At 29.0% G+C, this 22996-nt stretch overlaps 1 protein-coding gene across 1 annotated transcript in view; it reads left to right on the forward strand.

Moving 5' to 3' along the window:
* Nucleotides 1-22996, forward strand: part of LOC129975884 (beta-1,4-N-acetylgalactosaminyltransferase bre-4-like) — a 187578-nt gene continuing 164582 nt past the window's right edge. Inside the window, exon 1 of the mRNA XM_056089149.1 lies at nucleotides 1-2512. Within this exon, the coding sequence (XP_055945124.1) occupies nucleotides 1966-2512 (547 nt within the window). The 5' untranslated portion in view covers nucleotides 1-1965. The remainder of the gene's footprint in view (nucleotides 2513-22996) is intronic.

Here is a 22996-nt window from a genome sequence, read left to right on the forward strand (position 1 = left end):
AGCTGTTCCATTGTTGGAGCAGCGAGCTTCTGCACAAGGAGCCACAAAGCGGCCACACGGATCTTCGCTGCTCCTGGATCCTGAGGCCTCAGGATCGGAAGAATTGACCTTCTCAAAATTGCGAGTAAAATGAAGAATTCTCAAGTGCCGATTCTTGAGAAATAGATACGCATATCAAATCCACTGTTGCCTTGGAAAGTGCTTTTGGAACGTGTTATTTACTTAGTGTTGTTTCAAGACGGTTGCGAGCGCATCGAATATTTCCCTCTAGTAGTTGAATATGGTAAATTCTTTACATATTTCAAATCCCACACGCTTGATTTGCACGTGGAAATTCTTTATTACAGGTAAGATTCCATAAATCATCTTACCTACAATTCATGTTTCCAATTAATTCTGCTTTGTGCTATATAAGAAATCGCATCTTGCTAGTTATTTGCTAAACTTAATTTGATATAGAAAAATTTTCCATCATCTGTTAAGGTGAAAAGCCAAGAGAAAATCACACGAAACTTGCTGAAACATCTTCTGTAAATTCAGTTTAGAATTTTTGCTCCTCATTGTATTCACTCTCGGATAAAAATAATAATGTTTCAAAGCATAATTTATAGTTATCTTCATCGAACATCGGTAGTTTTAAAATAGCCTTATTTAATAATATATAATTTGCTTTTTGGATATTGATAACATATGTGCGAAAGGAATATTTTTCATTTTCAAATAAATCCATAAAATATATTGTTTGATATGATTTAGTTGCTTTGAGTGATAATTAAAAAGAAAAACATGGATGAAAATAGAAACTATGTATGCAAGAATTCCATTCGAATTTAAGAAAATAAAGGAATTTTTTTTCTACTAAAGGCAGAAGTGAAACCTTTTTCTTTTTGTATTTGTTACCATCGAGATACAACTCAATAATGTATCCAAAAAACATGTCAGAAAAACTTTAATGAAAACTTTTTTTTTTACGAAATTGCATTTTTATTTTCGCAACAATACAATAAAAAATGGTAGAATTAAATGAAAATGGCTGATGTCAAGACCAGCTGCTCGGAAGAATATAAAAATAAATAGAATAAAAATATCAAACGATCTTTGATATTCCGAAAATATCACCAATATTTTTTGGCATCAAATCGTATATTTGAGATTTCAGAAAGATTTATTTTTGTTGTAAGTAATAAACCTTTTCTTATTTGCTACTTAATTTAGATTTGCAGATATTAGAACAATTCTTCAGAACTTTTAATAACTGTGGCGTCAAATAAGAAGAATAAGCAAAAGAACAGATAATAAGTTTAGCTTCGCAAAGTTTCATCACGAATTGTCGGAAAAAGAAACCAGAAGAAATATATTACAGGAAGATTTTATTTGTTTATTTTTTCTTAACAATTGTTTACAATTTGCATTTACTGCTTTTCAAATACTTTGCAGTTAATACATGATACTTCAACAAAGAACTACTTTTTGAATAAAATATTAGGCTGTTTTTCGATAGTCTTAGAAAGAAAGGAATATCATTTATATTCCAATTTTACCTCCGTGTCTAATGACAGTCTTTCAAATCAGACACAAGTTAGATTCTAAATCAAATTTCTACTGAAATTTTCTTGATAATAAAGATGTCAAATACATTAGGAAAAGTGAATCAATTCTTTTATCCAACGAAAAGTACTGATAGTAATATTTTGCTTCCTACTTCGCAGACTGATCTATGATAGCGGTTGTTATTCTTCCGTGAAGAATGCACCATTCTAGGAATATAAAATTAACTTTTATGGAATAGAGTTATCTATGATTTACAAGTCCTAACCTAGAAAAAAATATCTGATCTTTGATGAAGAATTTACTTATATTTTGGTGTCGCTAAATGATAATTAAAATTACGATGGGAAATAAATAAATTATGGAACAGATCCACACAAATTCATTTTTCCAGAGTGAGTCAGTGATATCTTCTGCATGGCCATGATTCGAATTCGGGTTCCTTTGGTTCGACCGTTGGTGCGTTGCACTTTCAAACGCATCCTTCGGGTTCTTCCTTCAGTGCTCTTGCTTTTGTTTGTCTTCTCGCTCATTTTCGTCACTTTGATGCAAATTGCTGTCATTCACTCGCATCGGAGGAACCACTTTTTCCCTATTCGACATGATGCAGCCCCGTCCAGCAACGCTACTCTGCGCCCCACAACCGTTCTGGGCGTACCCAGTCTAAGTGTGACCAAGGCCCTACCTCACCGGCGCCCTGATACACTAAGAGTTGAGGCTTTCCTAGACAAGACGGCTCCAACTCTGGAGGGCAACGTGGCCATTGTAAAAAACATGGTGAATTGTGCCCGGGTGAGAAGGATTTTAGACAATTTAGGGTCTGAAGTTTCAAGATCACGGGTTCGAGTCCTGAAAGGATGGAAGAACCCAACTACAATTAATGGGGCTAATACAAGAAAGAACTGCTGTTCTTTAAGTTTCAAGTGGCAGAGAAGGAAAGCCTGCGCCCGTATTCCACCCCTTGGTGAGTACTGTTATTTATATGTACTTTTTTATAGCAGGGATTCTTAAACAATCTTAATTCTCATAACTGTCAGAAGGTGCAGAATTTCAGTTGTTCGGTATTTGTCTACCAATAAAACTTTTTAAAATTACGTAATTGGTAAGAAGATAAAATAAAAAAGCTGCATTAGTTAAGTAGTTTAATGTAATGATTTAGTAAATTTTAATGAAATGCTTTTTCTAACTTATAAAGATTTAAGATATCTGATAGAAGAATGTGCTATTATAGTTTTCATAAGATCATTTTATTTTTACGATTCAGAGTTTAAGAAGCCCTGTTATACTATTTTTAGGAAACATTATCAAGATTATGCATATATTGTTTTCAGAACTAGAAAAATAGTATTAATGATTATGATGTGTTTTGAAAAATTATGAATTATGATCCTTTATTCTTTATAGCAAACTTACTTACATTTTTTTAAACTTATTTACTTATTATTTTTATGTTGGTAAATAAGTGTTTTAAACAAATTTTGATGGCAAATGTTTAAATTACTTTTCCATGCCAGCCTGTACCACACACATACTATAATAATACGAATCTAGTATTTAGTACGGATATATCAGAATTGTAGAAGATTTGCACAGAAACTACCTGTCAACTTCTGATATATCTTGCAACGATTTTATTTTATCAATGAGAATATTGTATAACAGTTATAGGAGATTCACTGCGTATAGCACTTTCAATTACATTGTTTAGTTTTTATTTTGAAATGATTCGATTTTCTTTATTTTGAAAACTGTTCTAATAAATAATAATAATGTAGATCCTTTGATTAATGATGGATCAACTGATGCTAATGGGTATTTGTTCAACGAATGAAACCTCATTTTCAAATGCTTTATTATATTATATGAAAATAAATTATTCTTAAAAAAATTGTACGACAAAATATTTTCATATCTTTCTTTAGTTATAAACTAGAATGCAGGAAGAATGATCATGTTGTTTATACCAAAATTTAAACCGAAATTCTAATGGATCTTAGAAATATTTTATTTTCAAAAGTATACTTTTATTACTGAAAAAACTTTTGGAGGGAATATTGTGTTTTCACTATCGTTGCCAAGTTCGAAAATGTATTTATCGATTTTTTTTCCCATGGAGGTTGAAAAGAGAGGAGAAATACGATTAATTTATTCTTTTAGCGTAAAGTATTACATTTCATCTCTCTTTGTCTCTCTCTCTCTTCTCTCTTTATACATATGTATAGAGAATGTTAATATGAAAATACTTTTATATAAATTATAACAAAATGCAAAATTATCTTATGATTTGCAACTTCATTTTTAATTTAAATAAGAATATCAGTTCCACCAAACGATTTTTAAATCTCGAAACCTAATCTTTTAGAAACATTAAATTGCACCAAACCATTTAAAGGAATATCAAAAAAACTATTTTTTAAAATTATTAATCATTTTGTAGAATGATACAAAATTTAATTAAACATAATGAGTAGCAACTCAAAGGCAAATAAATGGAATAATTAAAATAGCTATAACTTTGCGTAAGCTATAGCTTTGAATAAGAATGCAAAAATGAAAATAAAATAATCTTCCCTCAACATCGAAACGTAGTTTTTGATTCATTAAAAAGTAAATATTTAATTAATTTTTATGAAACCTTCGTCATACTTCAATATCTTTGTAAGCAAAATGTGAATAAAATCCATTCAGTAATTTCTACCTCTATAGAGTATGGTTTATTTGTGAAATTTAGTTTTATTTATATAAATGGGATTGATACATAGTCAAAACAATCCACGATCGTAAATTATAAAATGTCTGTTAATTATGTTAAGTTTTATTGCAGAAGCAAATTATCAATCACACTTTGTTCGGACATACGCATAATGAGATATCATTGTTAAAATAATAATAATAATAATAAAAAAAACATTTTTTCCTGTACCCAAAAAACATGAAGAATGCTCTAAAGCTTAATATATAATACTCTTGTACCTGATTGCTACAGCCCTAAAGAAATTATTTTCTTTAACGATAATCACGTATTACAAAATTTCATTTTGTACTGGAATGTGGGTTGCCTAGTGTCTGACGCAAGTTTGAGCATAAATTTCAAAACATAATCAGTATAAAGTAGAGTTGCCATAATTGACGAACATTGATCCGAGGCCTTTAAGTGCTAAATGAATAAAACATAAAAAAGGTGATTAAGTAATGGTTTAATTTACTCTAGTAAAAATCAATCATAATTTAAGTACTATAATAACATGATCGGGTAAAATAAGAAAAAAAAAATGGCAAAATTAATTTTTTTAATTCTTTCATATTTTAAAGTAATCATTATTATCAATTTAAGGCAATCAATTATTTTCATCATTTTCTTCTTTCATATTATTATAAAACTGAACGCAATTGAACAAATTATAATGTAGAATCAATATACTCAATAGTTCAGTTTCGGTTAGTATTATTTTTCTCTAAGTTATCTCTTATTAAATACGACTTTTATTTTCCCATAAATTAGCTTCGACTTCGAGTGAATATACTTTGTATATGCAAAAAATTGCAGTTTTTTCTTCCATACTCAATTTCATAGTTGTTTCGCAGTTTTAGTTGGTATTATTTTTCTCTAAGTCATCTCTTACTAGATACGACTTTGGATGAAGTTCTTTTCCCCCTAATTTAGCTTTATTAGATATGATTTCGAGTGAATATAGTTTGCATGTGCAATAAATTTCCGTTCTTTTTCTTCGGTACTCAATTTTATAGCCGCTTTACAATTTTGGTTGGTATTATTTTTCTCTAAATAATCTGTTAGTAGACACGATTTCAGATGAAGTTATTTTCCTGTAAATTAGTTTTATTGGAAATGATTTCGAGCGAAGTAATTTCCCCCTTAATTAGATTTATTAGGCATAATTCAAGTGAATATACTCAATGTATGAAAGAATATTTTTGGCCATTTCTCTTCCATAGTTGTTTCGTACTTTTGGTTGGTATTATATATTCAAAATTATTATTTAGGTTTACAAACTAATTGAATAGAGTCAAAGTATTGTCAATGTCAATGCTTAGTACAGAGTTTAGATGGAAAATTGGGACATATAGTAATACGTGACTGAGTAGTGAAATACAGTAACAGGCGTATGACAAGCCATACGTCTATCCTGTATACGCTAGATGAATAAGGTCATATTTTTATGGCAGATAATTTGAAAGATGATTTTTTTTTAATTCCAACTGAAAATTTCATGAATTTTATATAACATGATGAATATAAAATTCGGATATTATTCGACATGATACTAATAAAATTTGTAAAAAAGAAATCTCTCAAAGAATTTACTAAAGAATGGCAAATATATGAATTGTAAAAACGTATTTTCATTCTATTATATACAAATAATGAAATAAAAACTGAATATAGATGATTAATTTTCATTAATTACTCTTCGGTTGATTTTTTGGGTTGTTTTTTATGTTACAATGTAACTTCTGTTTCTCAATTGACCGTTATTCTCGTGTAGTAGCAATCTATCCGTTATGCACATAAAAATTTGTTGCTTCTCAGTTAACTTATAAATAGTGTATTTGATCGTTTTAAAATGTTATCATAAAGATTGCGAAATTTTTTATAATAAACTCTAATTTTGTTCCAGTTATTATTCATTCATTACTCTTAATTCCGTCTGTTTTAAAAAATTTCTATTACTAATAAGTGCTTGCTACCGCTCACCAAGCCCCTATAATTGCTATGCAGTTATCTTTTTGAGCATTTCTTTATCATGTGTTAGTTACATCTCAGTTATTTTACCGATAAATACGGCCAACTTCAGAATATTAAGCTGCATGTCACTGCCAATAGTGTTTATAGAAATCGAATCGATTATCGAAATTATTAGCTATTTTTAAGCAAACCTAATGCTCATTTAATTAATTTTTAAACAACGTATAAGCAAATTCTTTAGAATTTTAATTTAGAAGCGACGTTAGGTTGAATATTAATTTTCCAGCAGATATGTGTTCTCGCTTCTGATTGCCTGTTTGGTACAACTGATTGTTATGTCTGTGATTGGCTAGGTGCTATTATTTCATTAGCTTTTTCTTTATTAGATAGATATAAACATAAGCCTACAGCAATGCCAATACTACTTAAACAGCATCATCAGGCCTTCATTCCATCTCCAGAGCCCATCAAAGACGGTCACGGCAACGTATTGAACGTCAAGTACTTTGAAGTCTGACCTTACCGGGGATAAGCCACTGCCGGGGCTAGGCGCCCCGTTGACTTAGCCCACTGTCTCTCTTTCAAGAAAGCTTAGGTTATTTTATCTTCATCGAAGTTAAAAGTGATTGTGCATATTTCAAAAATCGCACATTCAGATTTCTCACATAAGGGATTAATGATATGTTGTCGTATAAATTCTCCATGATAATTTGTAATTGTTCAATGGTTTATACAGAGTTTATAAACAATTTCAGTAATTACGAGTGTCTTTAACTTGCTTGTGAATAATGGCATGAATACCAACGGGAATAGTCTCCCCTAAGCTTTCTTGCATCCTCTCTAATAAAATTAATTATGCACAGGGTGCGGCAGAAAAACCCGGACAAACACATTTTAATATAGCTTGATTAAAAATTAACAAAATATATCAAATAATAATAAAAGTAGAATTTTACTGATAAATAAATTTAATTGGTTTCAGTGGCCGGCTTTTGCAGTGATGCAGAGGTGCAAACGCTTATTGAAATTTTCAGCAATGGGCCGCAAGTCTTCTACCTTTAATCTATCCCATTCCCGCAGAAGACATTTCTTTAGAGAGTCTAAACTTTTATGTCGTTTAGTGCAAATCTTAGACTTGAAAATAGGCCAATCACTTTAATCATGGGATTGAAATTCGGCGAATATTGTACCCATTCTCCAGATGATATCACCTCCAGAAAATGTTCCTTCCACCACTGTTCGGTCTTTTTAGGCTTGTGAGCTAATGCAGAGTCTTTTGGCCCACGGAAATATAACAGCTTCTAGAATGTCCCACTGATACACTTTTTGAATTTTTTTTAGTTACCTCATCCAAGACCAGATCTTATTGTTCCAGGAGTTACGAACTTTTGGACGGTAAAGAGCTTCTCATTAGTGAAAAGGAATCTCTCTCAGTTCTGATATGCGGTCCGTTTCAAAAGTTTTCGGTGTCTTTCGAACCGCACGAGTTTGTTTTCTTCAATGAGAAGGTGAACTTTCTGGACCTTGTAAGGCTTCAATCCAAGCTCTGATTTTGTCATTCGGTGTTCTGATCGGTCCCTTATTTCTAGTTCACGATCGATCTTTCTCATGGAAACCTTCGAATTTCATTGAATTCGCTTTTTGATAGCCTACGGCTACTGAAAGTGTTCACCATACGTTTTAGTTCACTTCCTGACCATCATTGCCAAGCTCTTTGAAACGATAGATTGCATCAGACACTGTTTGCCGAGGCACATTAAGCAAACGAATGACTTTATTCTGTTCGTTTTCCAACTTTAAAATAGCATATCTTTTTCTTGGCATTGTAAAAAGGCCAAAAATCAGTACATAAACTAAAAAAAAACATTATAAAATATGTTGCAACTGAAGTGGTAGACAAAAAGAAATGAACAAAAATTAAAAAAAAAATAATAATAATTAACTTCTATTCTACGATGTAATAACTTTATCCGAGTTTTTGTGCCTACCCTGTATTTTTAACTTTAAATCATTATCGAACAATAAATATGAAAACACTTATTAGAGGGCCATCTTTTACGTAAAAATAAATGCTCGGATGCAATTCTTCAAGAGTACCAGAAAAACAAATGTGTGTCCTAGATTCCATTTTTCTAATCAATTGAAGTTAAAATTTGATTTATAGCTGCAATTGTAGTCACATGGTCACATATTAAATGTCACTCATTGAAGTCATTGTGTTTTTGAATAATCGCGCTTATGTGCTTATGAAAACACAAACCAGCAGATGGTCAATCCGTTGATAGATTTGGTTCCAAATTCGACACACATCTTCTCTTTAGATAAACCTGTGTGCCGAATTTTATTCATCTAACTTTCTTCGTTTTGGAGTTGTTGTGTTAAATACAAAACAGGCAACCGGACAATCAGACTTCCACTGATTGGATTTCGTGCAAAAGCTGATGGAAATCTACATTTTTGGAGTAGAGAGCATTATACAGAATTTCTTTCCTCTAACTCAAAGAGTGTTTGAATCATCATGTTCACAGAAAAAACAGACATAATTCCAATAATGTTTTTTGGACTCAAGAGAGGTTTGAAACATGGAGATTCGTCAAAATATCGAGTTTGAAGTTTTTGACCATTACAATGCTTTATCTTCTGATACGAAAAAGTAATAATTGATCATCATACTTGGAGGCAGCTTAAAACTTTTGGGCACTTAATAATTACCCTATGTCACTTTTTTTCGGTCTCAAGGTCAACATGCATGCTGTAGTCCATTGCATGGCAGATAATGTTAAGCCTATTCGCATTCATTATTGCGCGTTCGATAGTCGCATGTTGTTGTGGCCACTTGTTTTGCAAGTGTCGATGAAAATTTTATGAAGAAAGTTCTTACTTTACATTTCATTGAGATGTCATATTGATGATGTCATTGATTGAGATGTCATTGAGATGCCATTGCATGGCAGATAATGTTAAGCCTATTCGCATACATTATTGCGCGTTCGATAGTCGCATGTTGTTGTGGCCACTTGTTTTGCAAGTGTCGATGAAAATTTTATGAAGAAAGTTCTTACTTTACATTTCATTGAGATGTCATATTGATGATGTCATTGATTGAGATGTCATTGAGATGCCATTGCATGGCAGATAATGTTAAGCCTATTCGCATACATTATTGCGCGTTCGATAGTCGCATGTTGTTGTGGCCACTTGTTTTGCAAGTGTCGATGAAAATTTTATGAAGAAAGTTCTTACTTTACATTTCATTAAGAGATGTCATAAACTTTGTATAAACTTTGTCGTAAACTTTGTAACTCCCTTTGTATTCAGCAATGAATTAATTGAAAGTAAATATAGATAAGGGCAGTGAATTGGATTATAGCAGACACTACATAGACGAGCAGTTGCATAGGACCGCTAAACTGAGAAGGGACACAAGCAGAAATCTTAAATAAACTTTATTTTCCCTGTTTCCAAATAAATAAATTTATAAAAAATACAAATTATATGAAATGTAAAATATTAAGAGAATATTAATATTTTATTCCGATATTATTGGTCAAATTCTTATATATTTCATTACGTTTTCAATGAATTATTAGAATATTTACTAAAATGGACATACGCTTTAATAATATTGTATAAAACCCGGATGTTTGATAATCTGGAGTCATAATAAGTGAATAAAAACAAATACATATTTACGAAGTTAATAAAATAAAAAAATAAAAAATATTTACCTAAAATGAATCATTAAGATATTAAAATGTGATGAAACTTTAAGTTGGCCATATTATAAATGAAGGTGTCACATGTGCATTGCCTAAGGCCGCAAAATGCACAAATCAGCCATTGATAGCACTGATGACAAAGGAAATTACTTAAGACGATTATTACGTGTATAAATAAAACTAATATTCTTTCAGTATAGTGATCATATTTATTTTTCCAGTCATTAATCACCCTAAAAATCATAGCAGGTTCAATTCTTTTGAATAGCCTTTTATTGATTTGGATTTTGTCAACTAAGAAAGATAATCAAAATTTATAGATCCTGATGTAATTAAAGAATTTAAAAATGACTTAGTTATTTATTTTCGTCATGATTTGCATTGCCTAAGGCCGCAAAATGCACAAATCAGCCATTGATAGCACTGATGACAAAGGAAATTACTTAAGACGATTATTACGTGTATAAATAAAACTCATATTCTTTCAGTATAGGGATCATATTTATTTTTCCAGTCATTAATCACCATAAAAATCATAGCAGGTTCAATTCTTTTGAATAGCCTTTTATTGATTTGGATTTTGTCAACTAAGAAAGATAATCAAAATTTATAGATCCTGATGTAATTAAAGAATTTAAAAATGACTCAGTTATTTATTTTCGTCATGATTAATTTTTGTCATGATTTGCATTGCCTAAGGCCGCAAAATGCACAAATCAGCCATTGATATCACTGATGACAAAGGAAATTACTTAAGACGATTATTACGTGTATAAATAAAACTAATATTCTTTCAGTATAGTGATCAAATTTATTTTTCAAGTCATTAATCACCATATAAATCATATCCATTTATAGTTGGTTCAATTCTTTTGAATAGCCTTTTATTGATTTGGATTTTGTCAATTAAGAAATATAATCAAAATTTATAGATCCTGATGTAATTATAAAATTTAAAAATGACTCAGTTATTTATTTTCGTCATGATTAAAAAAACTTATTCATTTTCGAAAACTCCTTGCTTTTCAAATAAATGTAAGCACTCATGAGTTGCAAAAATGAATAATAATCTATAATATTAGAAATATAACATATACAATCCTAAAAAATTCCATTTCCGCGTTCAACACCTCATATCAAATGATACGTTAATCATATCTTCATTCTTCGACAAAATATCGTTATTCAGTATCTTCAAAGTGAAACAGTTCGTTGACTTTACGATGTAAGAATACCCCATAATTAGGATATTAACATATTGAATTTAACGCATTAGTTCGCTAAGAAACATTCTTGGTGAAAATGAAATATTCATCAAGAAGATTGAATGCATAAAATGTTCGTTTAGAAATTTAAATTCAGGCCGTATTATTTCCCATTTTATTCGTAGTGCGAAAAAGACGAATCTATTCGTTCGATTTTCTTCTACTTTTATTTAAGATTATTAGCCATTTTTCTTCGCAAAGGAGTTCTTAGAAACTCTCATAAAACAGATTTTAAAAAGTAAGAGCGTTTAAAAAAATGGATAATAATTGGATTTTATAATGAAGAAATTCTTTCCACCGAGCAAAATTTTTCATTCTGTGGGTGTTCGAATTTTCTTTTCTTTTTCTCTCTCTTTTTTTTTTTTTTTTTTTTTTTTTTTTACGAAATGTCTTCAACTATATGTTTGTAATGTTCTTTCCCCCTTTTTTTTATAGAATGCTTTTATTATTTCTGCGTTTTCTTTCCATTTAAAAAAACATTATCTTAGATCTATCAAAACATTTTATAAAAAATTAAAATCAGCTTAGGAATTCACTTAGATTAATAAGAAATCAGAATCTATTTTTAAAAAAATAAATATTGTAATTGTTTTCATTTTCTAAAAATAGAAAATAATTGGATTTTATAATGAAGAAATTCTTCCCCAGTGGAAATTTCACTCAGTGGGTGTTCGAGAAAAAGTAGACTGTCGATACTGCTTCGTTCAGTGGTGGCGGGGTGGTCGGCTGTACGCAAGAAGTGGGTGTTCGAAAGTTTTCGTCTGTTTACGAAATGTCTGCAACTATATAGTTTGTAATGTTCTAAACTTTTTTTTATAGCATGTTTCTTTATTTTTGGACTTTCTTTACATATAAAAAATAATGTTTGGAATCTATCAAATAATTTAATAAAAAATTAAAATAAGCATATATATTCTTTTGGATTAATATCAAATTAAGACTTAACGATAATTTTTTTTTATTTCTGTAGCTTCTGGTATTTTTTTCCCACTTTTCTCTGTACTGGAATTATTCCTGTAATGACTTTTGTATATTTGAAACTTTTGGGACTTGAATATTTAAATTAGAAAATTAATGATTTATTAATAAAATAACACGAACATTTTTTCAACCCTAGCAGTGTTGGAGTAAAAGTAACTGTCGTGGCTGGTTCGTGAGTGCTTTGAAATGCTATATTCTCTAATGATATTTCCTCTCACTTGAAACATCTTCATTTGGTGCTGGATAGATTGGAAGAGCTGCAATTCACTGTTAATCTTTCAAAGTGTGCTTTCGCGAAATCTGAAATTTCATACCTGGGACATATAATTGGCTCAGGAAAGCATCAAGCTGATCCAGCTAAGTTAGAAACGATCTCTCGTTTGCCCGTACCTGAAACCAAGAAACAACTACGTAGTGCTCTTGGCCTGTTCAACTATTATCGTGATTATATTGCGAATTTCGCCGAGATTGCCTTTCCATTAACGGAACTAACAAAGAAAAGAAGCCCTGATGTATTACCGTGGTGTGAAATGCATAGTGTTGCTTTTGAAAAATTAAAATCAGCATTGTTACACGCTCCTACTCTACACATCCCGAATATGAGCAAACCCTTTGTGATTCATTGTGATGCCTCGTCAGTCGGGATTGGCTCGTGTTTATCACAGACTGTTGATGGAAAAATGTGCCCTATCGCTTATGCAAGTCAAAAATTAAACAAAAGCCAACAATCTTGGTCGACAATCGAACGGGAAGCATTTGCTATAGTTTGGAGCTTGAAAAAGTTTGAAACTCTTGTGTTTGGATCCGAGATCCACATTTTTACCGATCATAACCCCCTTCCTTATCTGACCAAGTGAACGTTTATTTCCTAACGCTTCAAAATCCAATCACTACAGTAACATCATTAAGAGAAAAACATTTTTTTCCCCTCACTTGGTATTCATTTTCTTTTGTTTGTTTGTATGGAAGCAAATGTTTTATTTCATCATTATATTCATTCTGACACCTGCTTCTTCTTCTCTACCTTTATAAATTGCGTGTGAATTTTTTTCATAGTATTAAAGATAGCCAAAAAATTAAGAACAACTCTTATCTTGCTTATTTTTATGCAACTCGAGTTTACTTCGCGATATTCAGATTACGCCAAGATCGCCAAGCTCTATTATACATAAGATGCCAAGATTCCATTAATATGGTTACATTCCTGGATTTACTTGGCGATTTTCTAAACTTCATTTTACACAAGATGGGAAGATTTCGCTAAAATAATTTGATTCCCGATGTTTACTTGACGATTTTAAGAGTTTGCAAGAGTCACAGAGATAATGGGTTTACTTCACAATTTTCGAATTGTGTCAAGATCAGATTACGCCAGTTCTTTCGGTTGGCGACAATTTACAGTTTTTTGGCAATTTATCGCAGTTGCCGTTAAAATAAACAAATACTTAATTCTTATAACGTCATTAAAAGTAAATATTTGTTAAAATTCTTAGAGTCACTCTGCAGTTATGACTATATACAATTGAATCTCTATAAACGAAACTTGGATATTTTTGAAAAGATATTTAAAAATATAAAAAAATTCGATACAAAGAAAATTCAGTACAAAAATATATATTGCAAATTTTTTATCATAACATGTTATACAGAAAACATATTGCATATTTAGCGCTTTATGCACAATGAGTGACCTAATCATAATCTTCATGTTATATTTGCGGTTTTCAATAATACTGCTTTAGCAATCTTGTTAAATTTCAAAGTTTACCAAAATTTTTGCTGCCATATTTAATATTTCAGTTTTTTTTGTGTGTGTCTTTATTTTGCATCAAGCTTAAAGCTTGCTTTATAAACTGAACGTCTTTTCCACTTTTTATTTTCATTGAGAGGCCATATTCATTATTAGAAATCTGATGTTAAAGTAATTCAGAATTAATTATTCAAGTAAGAAATAAACTAAATTCTCAGTTTTTATAAGAATAGGTTTAGTAAAACAGAATTAAAAAAATACACATTAGTACCTAACAAATGCTTATAAATTTTTTGTAATTAAATTTCATAATTTTTATTGCAATTAGAATGGGTGAAACTGCTTTTTTCCTCTCATTTAATTTGTATCCTTTCTTATAAACGAGGTGACACTTTTGTATTTTTTGACTGCTGTAGAAATACAGAATTTTTATTCGATATATACAAATTTTATTTTTCATTAGTTCATATACAAATTAGAAACTACTTTTGCTTACAATATCATCAAACACAAGACCTTTTGGAAGACGTAGTGTTGAAATAAAAGATAAATTTAAAAAAAAAATAATTATTGTAAAGTTGTTTAAAATCTTAAAATTACTTAGAAAAGAATCTAAACATTTTCGTATTTAAAAATCATTTTTATTGAATTTTCAAAAGAATTAATAACAGCAGAAAGGAAAATTGCACCAACTGAAATTAGAATTGTTGAAAAGTGAAAGCTTTTAATTTTTGTATGCACACAAACACACAAACAAAAATGTGTATATATTTTATTTTCTTAAATTTTATGTCTAATCGTATAATTTCAATTACAAAGAATCATTAAATAGAACAATTTTCTTTCGAAGTTTAATAAAAAGTTTAAAGAAATTATTTTTTATACTGATCCCATAAGATAAAATCTTCAGATAGTAAAATATTTTTCTCACATTCGTGTTTTCACGCACTTTGTTACATTTTTCTATATATAAAATTTCCTAACATATTAAAAATCAAACTTATTGATTTAAACCTCTTTTTCATTTTTCTGAATTTTGTTTGAATAAGTTTAGCTGCGCAGTTTAGGGACAATTCTCATATCACGATAGGCTATTTAAAAAAATGAAAAAATAATAATTTATTTATTATTTCAATTTCTCAAATCATGCATTAACTGATGGTTGCAAAATTTTTAATAACAATAAAAAGTTGATTTTTCTTACAATGATTTCTTCCATGTGCAAATGTATTACGTTTACATCCAGCAAAAATTATCAGAATTTCATATTGAACCTCTTACATTAACGAAACACATTGAGATATGTACGGCTGCCATATAGGAAGGAATAAGCAATTCATTTATAAAAATAAGCTCAATTTACGTAATTAACCCTAGATAATTAATAAATTAATTTGGGTTAATTAGTATTTATTTAATTTATCAATTATTTGAGATTTATTAATTGTCTAAGTCGCTATACTCCAACTAATAGTTTAATTAGAATGCTAAATTTCCCGTAAACTTAATTAAAGAATAAATAAGACCAAATAATTTCCGCAAAAACATGACAATTTTAATATAACCTGCAATAAAAAATTATATAATTATGATGAATATTTCAAAAAATTTATCGACGTTAATATCATCAGGAAATTTTTTCTTCTCTCATTAAGTGCCCATTTTAACTAATATAATGAAATATAACTCAGGATTACAATAATAACGAGGGAAATAAAAATTGCTATAATTTTTTTTTGGCACAGAAGATATTAATGTTCATTAATAAATGCAATTTAATTCATGCCTATAAGAAACTCGTCGTTTAATTTTTCTATTTTGTTTGCTAACAAGTAAATATCAAATAATATTTTGTAATAACAGTGCTTGAGGAAAAATAACCTGGTTCTTTTTTTACGCCATTAATTAAATCATTAATTAAAGAATAATATTGGGTTTCTTCTGTGATACGAAATTTCGAATAATGCAAAAAATTTCTTTTATTAGCTTGCTGATTTTGCTTATCTGTAGAGACATATTTTTTTTGTAAATTTGTGCATTTTTCTAAATGCACGTTCTTTCTGTTACTTCATCACAAAAGCTATCCACTTTACCTTGTCATTTATTTTGAAATCATTGTATTTATTTATTTCTTATAGAAAGTTAATAAAGAATTTGAAAAAAAAGAATACGAATTAAAACGATTTCAGATTTAGAAATTACAAATGAATGTTTTACGATGCACCAATTGTAACTCTTCGAAATTGTATTTATATTTATGAGCATTTAATAAATTTACAAACAAACGATTTTCTTATTCCACATCTTCTGAAATTGTCTTTGATTTTACAATCTGCTACTAAAGTTCTTGGAAAAACATTTTATTCCGAATACGCTTATCATCTGAAAATGCATTTTTAAATAAACATCAACTTCTTCCCTATTTTATTTGCATTTCATATGTAAATATTAAGCTTTCGAATTGTTTAAAATATAGAATATATTAAAAAGATAGAGAAACTCTCAAAAGCATTATTGATATGTATATCAATGATGCAATTATATGGCAGCTGTTGATTTTATTTATATCGAGCAAATGAAAATAAAATTCTTCCGAAATCGTTTGGTATTCAATACTATTAATTCGATGGTAAACAAAGACGATGAAAGCAGACTTTTTGAGAAACAAGTAAAACCTGCAGCTTTCAACCAAAATTAACCATGTATCGTATGAAAATGTATGGCATGTATAAACGTAAAGAAAATCTGAAGTATAATTAATGATAATTATTATGTAATTCAAAAGATAAATTCAGTTCTTCGTATCACATGCATAAACTCCAGTTTTATTATATTCTTTTTTTTTTCTAGAAAAAAAATGATATGGAAATTAATCTCTAATACTTCTACTAACGTCTACTTTTGATTTTGAATGGTGATTTTTTTTTCTAGATAAAACTGGTTTAATGAAATTAATATCGAGTATTATTTCCTCACAATAATATCAAAAAAGTAAAAAAATAATCCATTTATAAAACAAATCTCAAAGTATTCGAAATTCGGTTTGGATAGATTCTTTCGTCAAAACAATTGTACGAATACTAATTTCTTCGATTCGTTTGCTCTTCCTCTTTCAGCCATGGAAAGTTTTCAGACGATTTATGGAATGTGTGTTTACCTCGATAAGAACAATCTTTTCCCAGAAAAGGGTTTCAGAACAAAGCGAGGCATAAATCATCCGGATATCTGACGATTATTAGTGAATGCAATTCACATATTTGCTTCTCATAAAATTTGTGAAAAGCAGTCTTATGGGATTAAAGGGTGACTTTCAGCATTAATCATTGGAATATTTCTGTTGAATGGAATGTCGCAATTTTCATTATTCGATAAAATAAAGTAAGGGGCACAATGGAAGACGAAAATGGGATAAAACGACAGAAATTGCGATATTTTTCCCTTTAAATTTCTTATTGGGAAACAGAATGAGAAATCTTTTTATTGTTTTCTAACTTTTACATCTTCTTTTTTATGACTTGAGAATATTTTTTATTTTTTTCTTAAAGTCTATAAAATATTTTAATGTAATATACTTTTATTTATAATATTATAATGCAAAAAAGTATCGTATCTAAAACTTTATTTTTAATTAAAATGAGATTATTTAGTGTATTAAAAGTATTTTAAACTTCTTGTGTTTCCGCCAGAGTAGCACCAAACGATTTTTAAAAATTGTTAAAAACTGAGTTTTCCATAAATTAGGAAAGTTACAGAATTTGATGACGTATGGTGAGTGGCAACTAGCAAGCACATAGCTTATAGCTATCGAAGTTATTTAATTCAGTAATATGTAATCACCAAAGATAAAATAATCATGTCTATGCATTTCAATATAATTTTTAATTTATAAAAAATTAACTATTTTAGTAATTTTGAAGAAATCTTAAAAAAATTTTTTTGCTTATGTTGCAAATAATTAAAAACAAAATTTGAAGAAATTTTGTTGTGCTGTTTGTATTTCTATATCTTACAAACTATTTTTGAATTTCCAATTTTCTTCATATAAATTAGCAAAGGGAATTAAAGACATTTTTATGCCCATATTTACATGATCATCTGTAATTAATCATTGATTATAAGAGATAAAATAAAGCATAATAAGTGTAAAACATATTTATGAAATAAACTATTTATTAGAGATCTCCATAAACTTTTATTTTTAGAGGAAAATCCTTTTTAGTTTTACTAAGGATAAAGTAAAGAGTGCAACTTTAACGCAAGGGGAAGAAAGTAAACAGAAAGTGAGACCAGTATATTTGCCGAATGTCATTCAACCGTGGTACAGTTCCCAAATGTCAAATTTTGGTTTTCCTATCAAAGTTAAGAAGGTTTTATAAAAAACATTCAGTGGAAAAACAAAAAAAGGATAAACAAATATAAATCAATACGTATAGACAAATTAAAGTCTATATGTATTCATACGATATGCGTAAATTAATTCGCACAATTCAAATGCTTATTGTTTAGTAGGTATTCGTAAGCTTAAGAATAATCAATTTATTGCTTGAAATAACTGTTTATATTCCTATATATACAAATATAGATAACTTGACAATTTTATTAATTTAATTTATGTTATTTTTTGTTTCTTATTAATTTATGTTATTTTTTGTTTCTTATTAATTTATTAAGTTTTACTAAATATTTAATATTTACCTTCTTCGGTATGCATCATAGAAAATTGATGTGTTTGTTAGCAATATTATGAAAGGTCTAAGCTAAACTACTAGGAAATTTTTCTAATTAAAAATATATTTTCTTTATATATATTTATTTGACAGAATTTGACGATTAAAAATACTTTATTGTCGGAATCACGAACTTAATGCATAAAATATTTAATTAAAATTAAAATTAACCAATATTTCTGGCAAACTAGCTAGTTGCCAAAGACGACTATTCTTATATTGTTTCAAAAACCTTTGGAACTGAAAGAACACGTATTAGGAATTCCACGTATTAGGAATATTTTTCCCAACAGATTTTCACTATGCTATTAATAATTCAACATGAGAAACTTGAAAAATTTAACTTTACAATTAATTGCTTTTCTTTTTAAAAAAAATCGATCAGTATCTAATTATATCATCTCAAAATATAGGCACATATAAAACTAATATGATACTATTACATAGAAAACAGCATATGGTACTTGCTTACAAAAATATGAGTACTGGGTGGGGCTGGGCGATAATGGAACTTCATCATCGCAATATAACGTCCAACACATAATCGGTATTTTTCGATATATCGTGATTCATAATTTATTTATAGCTATTATAAGTTATAAATAGCATTTCTTTAACATGTTGACTGATCAGAACGAATCCAAATGAAAGGAAATTTCATTTATATGACAAAAACATTTGTTTTCTTTTGAATAAAAATAGATAGAAAATGATTTTATTAAAATCCCTTTTATAAAGTGTGTCAATGCCAAAGCAGTGTCTGCATGTTACAATTTATAACATTGCGTTTAAAACAAGTATTTTTATATATTAAAATATGACAGTATTTATAGAAATATTAACAAAACTTCTGTATGAAGGGCAATAAGAATAAAAAGCAACAAAAATAAACACTAACCGGCAACGAAAACGAAAATGTAAATTAATTGTGAATATTTATTTATTGTATCGCTATTTATCGTCAGTCGCTAGGCAAAAGCGGAAGTATAACCGAATTTCCTTTTTTACTCGAGTGCGCTTAAGTGTGAAAATGAGAGCTGCGAATAAAATTGAGAATTTAATCTGAATTAATCCTTTTTGCTTTTATTTCTGAAGATGAATATTTAGCGATTAAACAAAGGACAACCTACAACCTTCTGATAATTGCAATTATTTTTTCAAAATGGTATTATTCAGTTAGGAAATCCAAAACAGTTTATTCCAAAATGACATGTTTAAAACAAGTACTTTTATTTGTTAGAATAAAACAGTATTTATAGAAATATTAACACAAATTCTGTATGAAGGTGTAAAAGAATGAAGAGCAACAAAAATAAACATTAACCGATAACAAAAACGAAATCGAAAAAGCAAATTAATTGTGAATGTCGATTTTATTTTTTGTATCGGGGATTACCGTGAACTATTTATTATTCATAATTATGATTTCGATATATCGATAGTTTTCGAAAACTGACATAAAAAAAAGATTTTTCAAAAATATCGATTTTTTTTGATAAATGGAAAATCGGCACAGCCCTAGTACTGAGTCAGTACAACATCAGTAGATCCTTTGATGATACTCCCAGTTAGTTACGTTTGTCACATGACCAAAATGGCACGTAAATTCACTACATTAGTTTGCAACACGGAATCAATAATTATAAAAAGAAAACAACGCCAAAATCTTTTTTTCTGCGTGCGAATGATGAAATACAGGATTGCTGACATAATGGGAAGGAAGGAGGAGCAGCGGGGGTATGGTGGCATAAATTGGAAAGGAAATACTCGGGTTCTTTATTTGCGATTTCTGATATACGCTAATGAACCATGAAAATGACGTGTGTTTTTTTCTTTTACCGGATAAAATATTAAATTAGTTTCTTGAGTGGCGACTAAATTCAATTTGCTATCCTAAAAATAATCATGAAAGAATAAAACAGCATTTGGATAAAAATAGATGGGGGAAAATTCGATTGTCATGTATTTGGATTTTTTTTTCTTACCATTATTCTGCGTAGTATTTTTGGCTCTGAAAAAGGTGCAAAGACATAGATCAGAAGTGATCAGAAAGTTCTTTAAAAAATATAAGCGAAAATATGTTTCGAAATATGAGACTAAAGACAGGCATAAGTGCTTTATATAGATTTCTACAATTTAAGTTTACACATAATGTGAAACAAAATATTACTTATCATTTAAAATATTTTTATTTTCGTTTTTGGCTTATAATAGAAATGCATAGAAAAAAGCAACTAGTTACAAAGTGTAAACTGGAACTTTTCACCAGTTGTCTTTTTTTTCCCTCAGTATTCCTCTGTCAAAAAATCGATACGTTTACTAACATTGCACGAAAAATAGTGCCATATGGCAGTCCAATACCTAATTTTTAAACTGTTAGAAAGAGACATAAATTTTCAACTCGAAATATGCTTTAAAGTATAGGAAGAATTATATTTTATGTTGTTTCAGTCAATAAATGTATTTTTGATAAAATTCCGAACTCTAACTTTTTATCTGGTTTTTCGGCCCTATTGGTTATATTCAATAAAAAATTGATGACACTCTAAACACACAATAAAAAAGGTTCTTTGCTGTATCATTAAAGTTAATAGAATTATATCTAATTAATCTAAAGGGGATAGTATAAAAATTCATTTTAAGGGAGATGGAAAAAAATAAAATGTTTGGTACTAAAAAGTATTCAATTTATATATATACAGTGGCTCGAGCAATTAAGAGTACATCTTCCTTTTACTTAATAAATCTGAGTTTCATTATAAATAACACATTACCAAGAAATACAAACATCTTTTTATTTTTACACGAAACAAATGGTTTAATTTAAAGTAAAAATTAAGAACAAACAAAGAAAAACTTTTAAACTAAAAAGTTCAGAAGCATTTTAAATAAACATATGCAGAGTTTTGCCACAAAAAAATTGAGAATAAAGAGGGTATTCGCAAATTTTTAACTGCTACTAATTTTTATCTATTTGTCTACTACTTTAAACTAATTTTGCATAATCTTGTCTTAAACCATTTCAACTATCATTTTGTGTGACCAAACTTTTAACTGGAAAATGCCTCAAAAGTAGAAACCAGTATTGATGTAAGGAAATTCGTATTAAGATTATTTAAAAAAGAAAAAAATCTTGTCGTGAAATAGCTGAAATTATTGGTAGAATCCACACTTTTGCTTCCAAAAAATCATTGTAAAATTTAAAAATGATGGATTGATTGAAAATAAGTGTGGGAGAGGAAGGAAAGGTATTCTGAGTGATATTGCAAAAGTAAAAAATTTGAAAGAAATCAAGATTGATCCTAAAATAAGTGCAGTCAAACTTACTGCAGAAACTTCTCAAATTATAGCCAGAAGTGTAAGTGCTGAAACTGTTCGAAATGTAATTTGACAAGATGGATATAAAAGTCGAGTTGCTAGAAAGAAACCGTTTATCAGTTTGCAAAATCAGAAAAAACTTTTGGAATTTGCAAAAACTCAGGAATTGTAGACCAATAACTTTTGTAAGAAAGTTTTATTTAAAGATGAAAGTAAATTCAATATTTTTGGCAGTGTCAACTGTCACACCGTATGAAGAAAGCCCAATACAGCTTTGGATCCAAAAAATTTACATCCTACAGTCCGGCATGGTTTGGGATTGTATGGCTTCATCCGGGATAGGAAATTTAGTTTTTATACATAACATTATGTTTTTATACATAACATTATGGTTTACTTGGATATACAACAGTCTAAAGAGAAATTCTAAAAATTTGGGTATAAAGGGAAATTTAATTTTCCAGCAGGATAACGACCCCAAACACACGGCACACAAAATGGGGTGTCTTATTCATTGTAAACTGAAGTTACACACACCACCACAGTCCCCCGACATCAATCTTATTGAAAATTTGTGGGCTTTATTCGAAACAGTGGTCCAAATACACAAATTAGAAACAAAACCTATTTTAAACAAGTGTTGCAAAAAGAATGGCGCAAAATATCTTCTGATATGACCAAAAATTAATCGAATCTGTACCACGACGCTTATAGACCATTATAAAAGAACTTTCTTTGTATGCGAGATATTACAAAAATTTCATTGGTGTATTCTCAAGTTTTGAGGCAAAAAATTGCACATGTTTATTTAAAATGCTTCTGAAATTTTTTCAATTTAGAAGTTTTCTATTGATTCTTTATGTTTACTTTAAATTAAGCCATTTGTCATGAGTAAAAATAAAAACATGTTTGCATTTCTTGGTAATATGTTATTTATATTGAAAGTCGGATTTATCAAGTGAAAGTAAGGTATACTCTCAATT

This window comes from Argiope bruennichi, chromosome 7 (genome assembly GCF_947563725.1).
Source record: "Argiope bruennichi chromosome 7, qqArgBrue1.1, whole genome shotgun sequence".
Classification (NCBI taxonomy): Eukaryota; Metazoa; Arthropoda; class Arachnida; order Araneae; family Araneidae; genus Argiope; species Argiope bruennichi.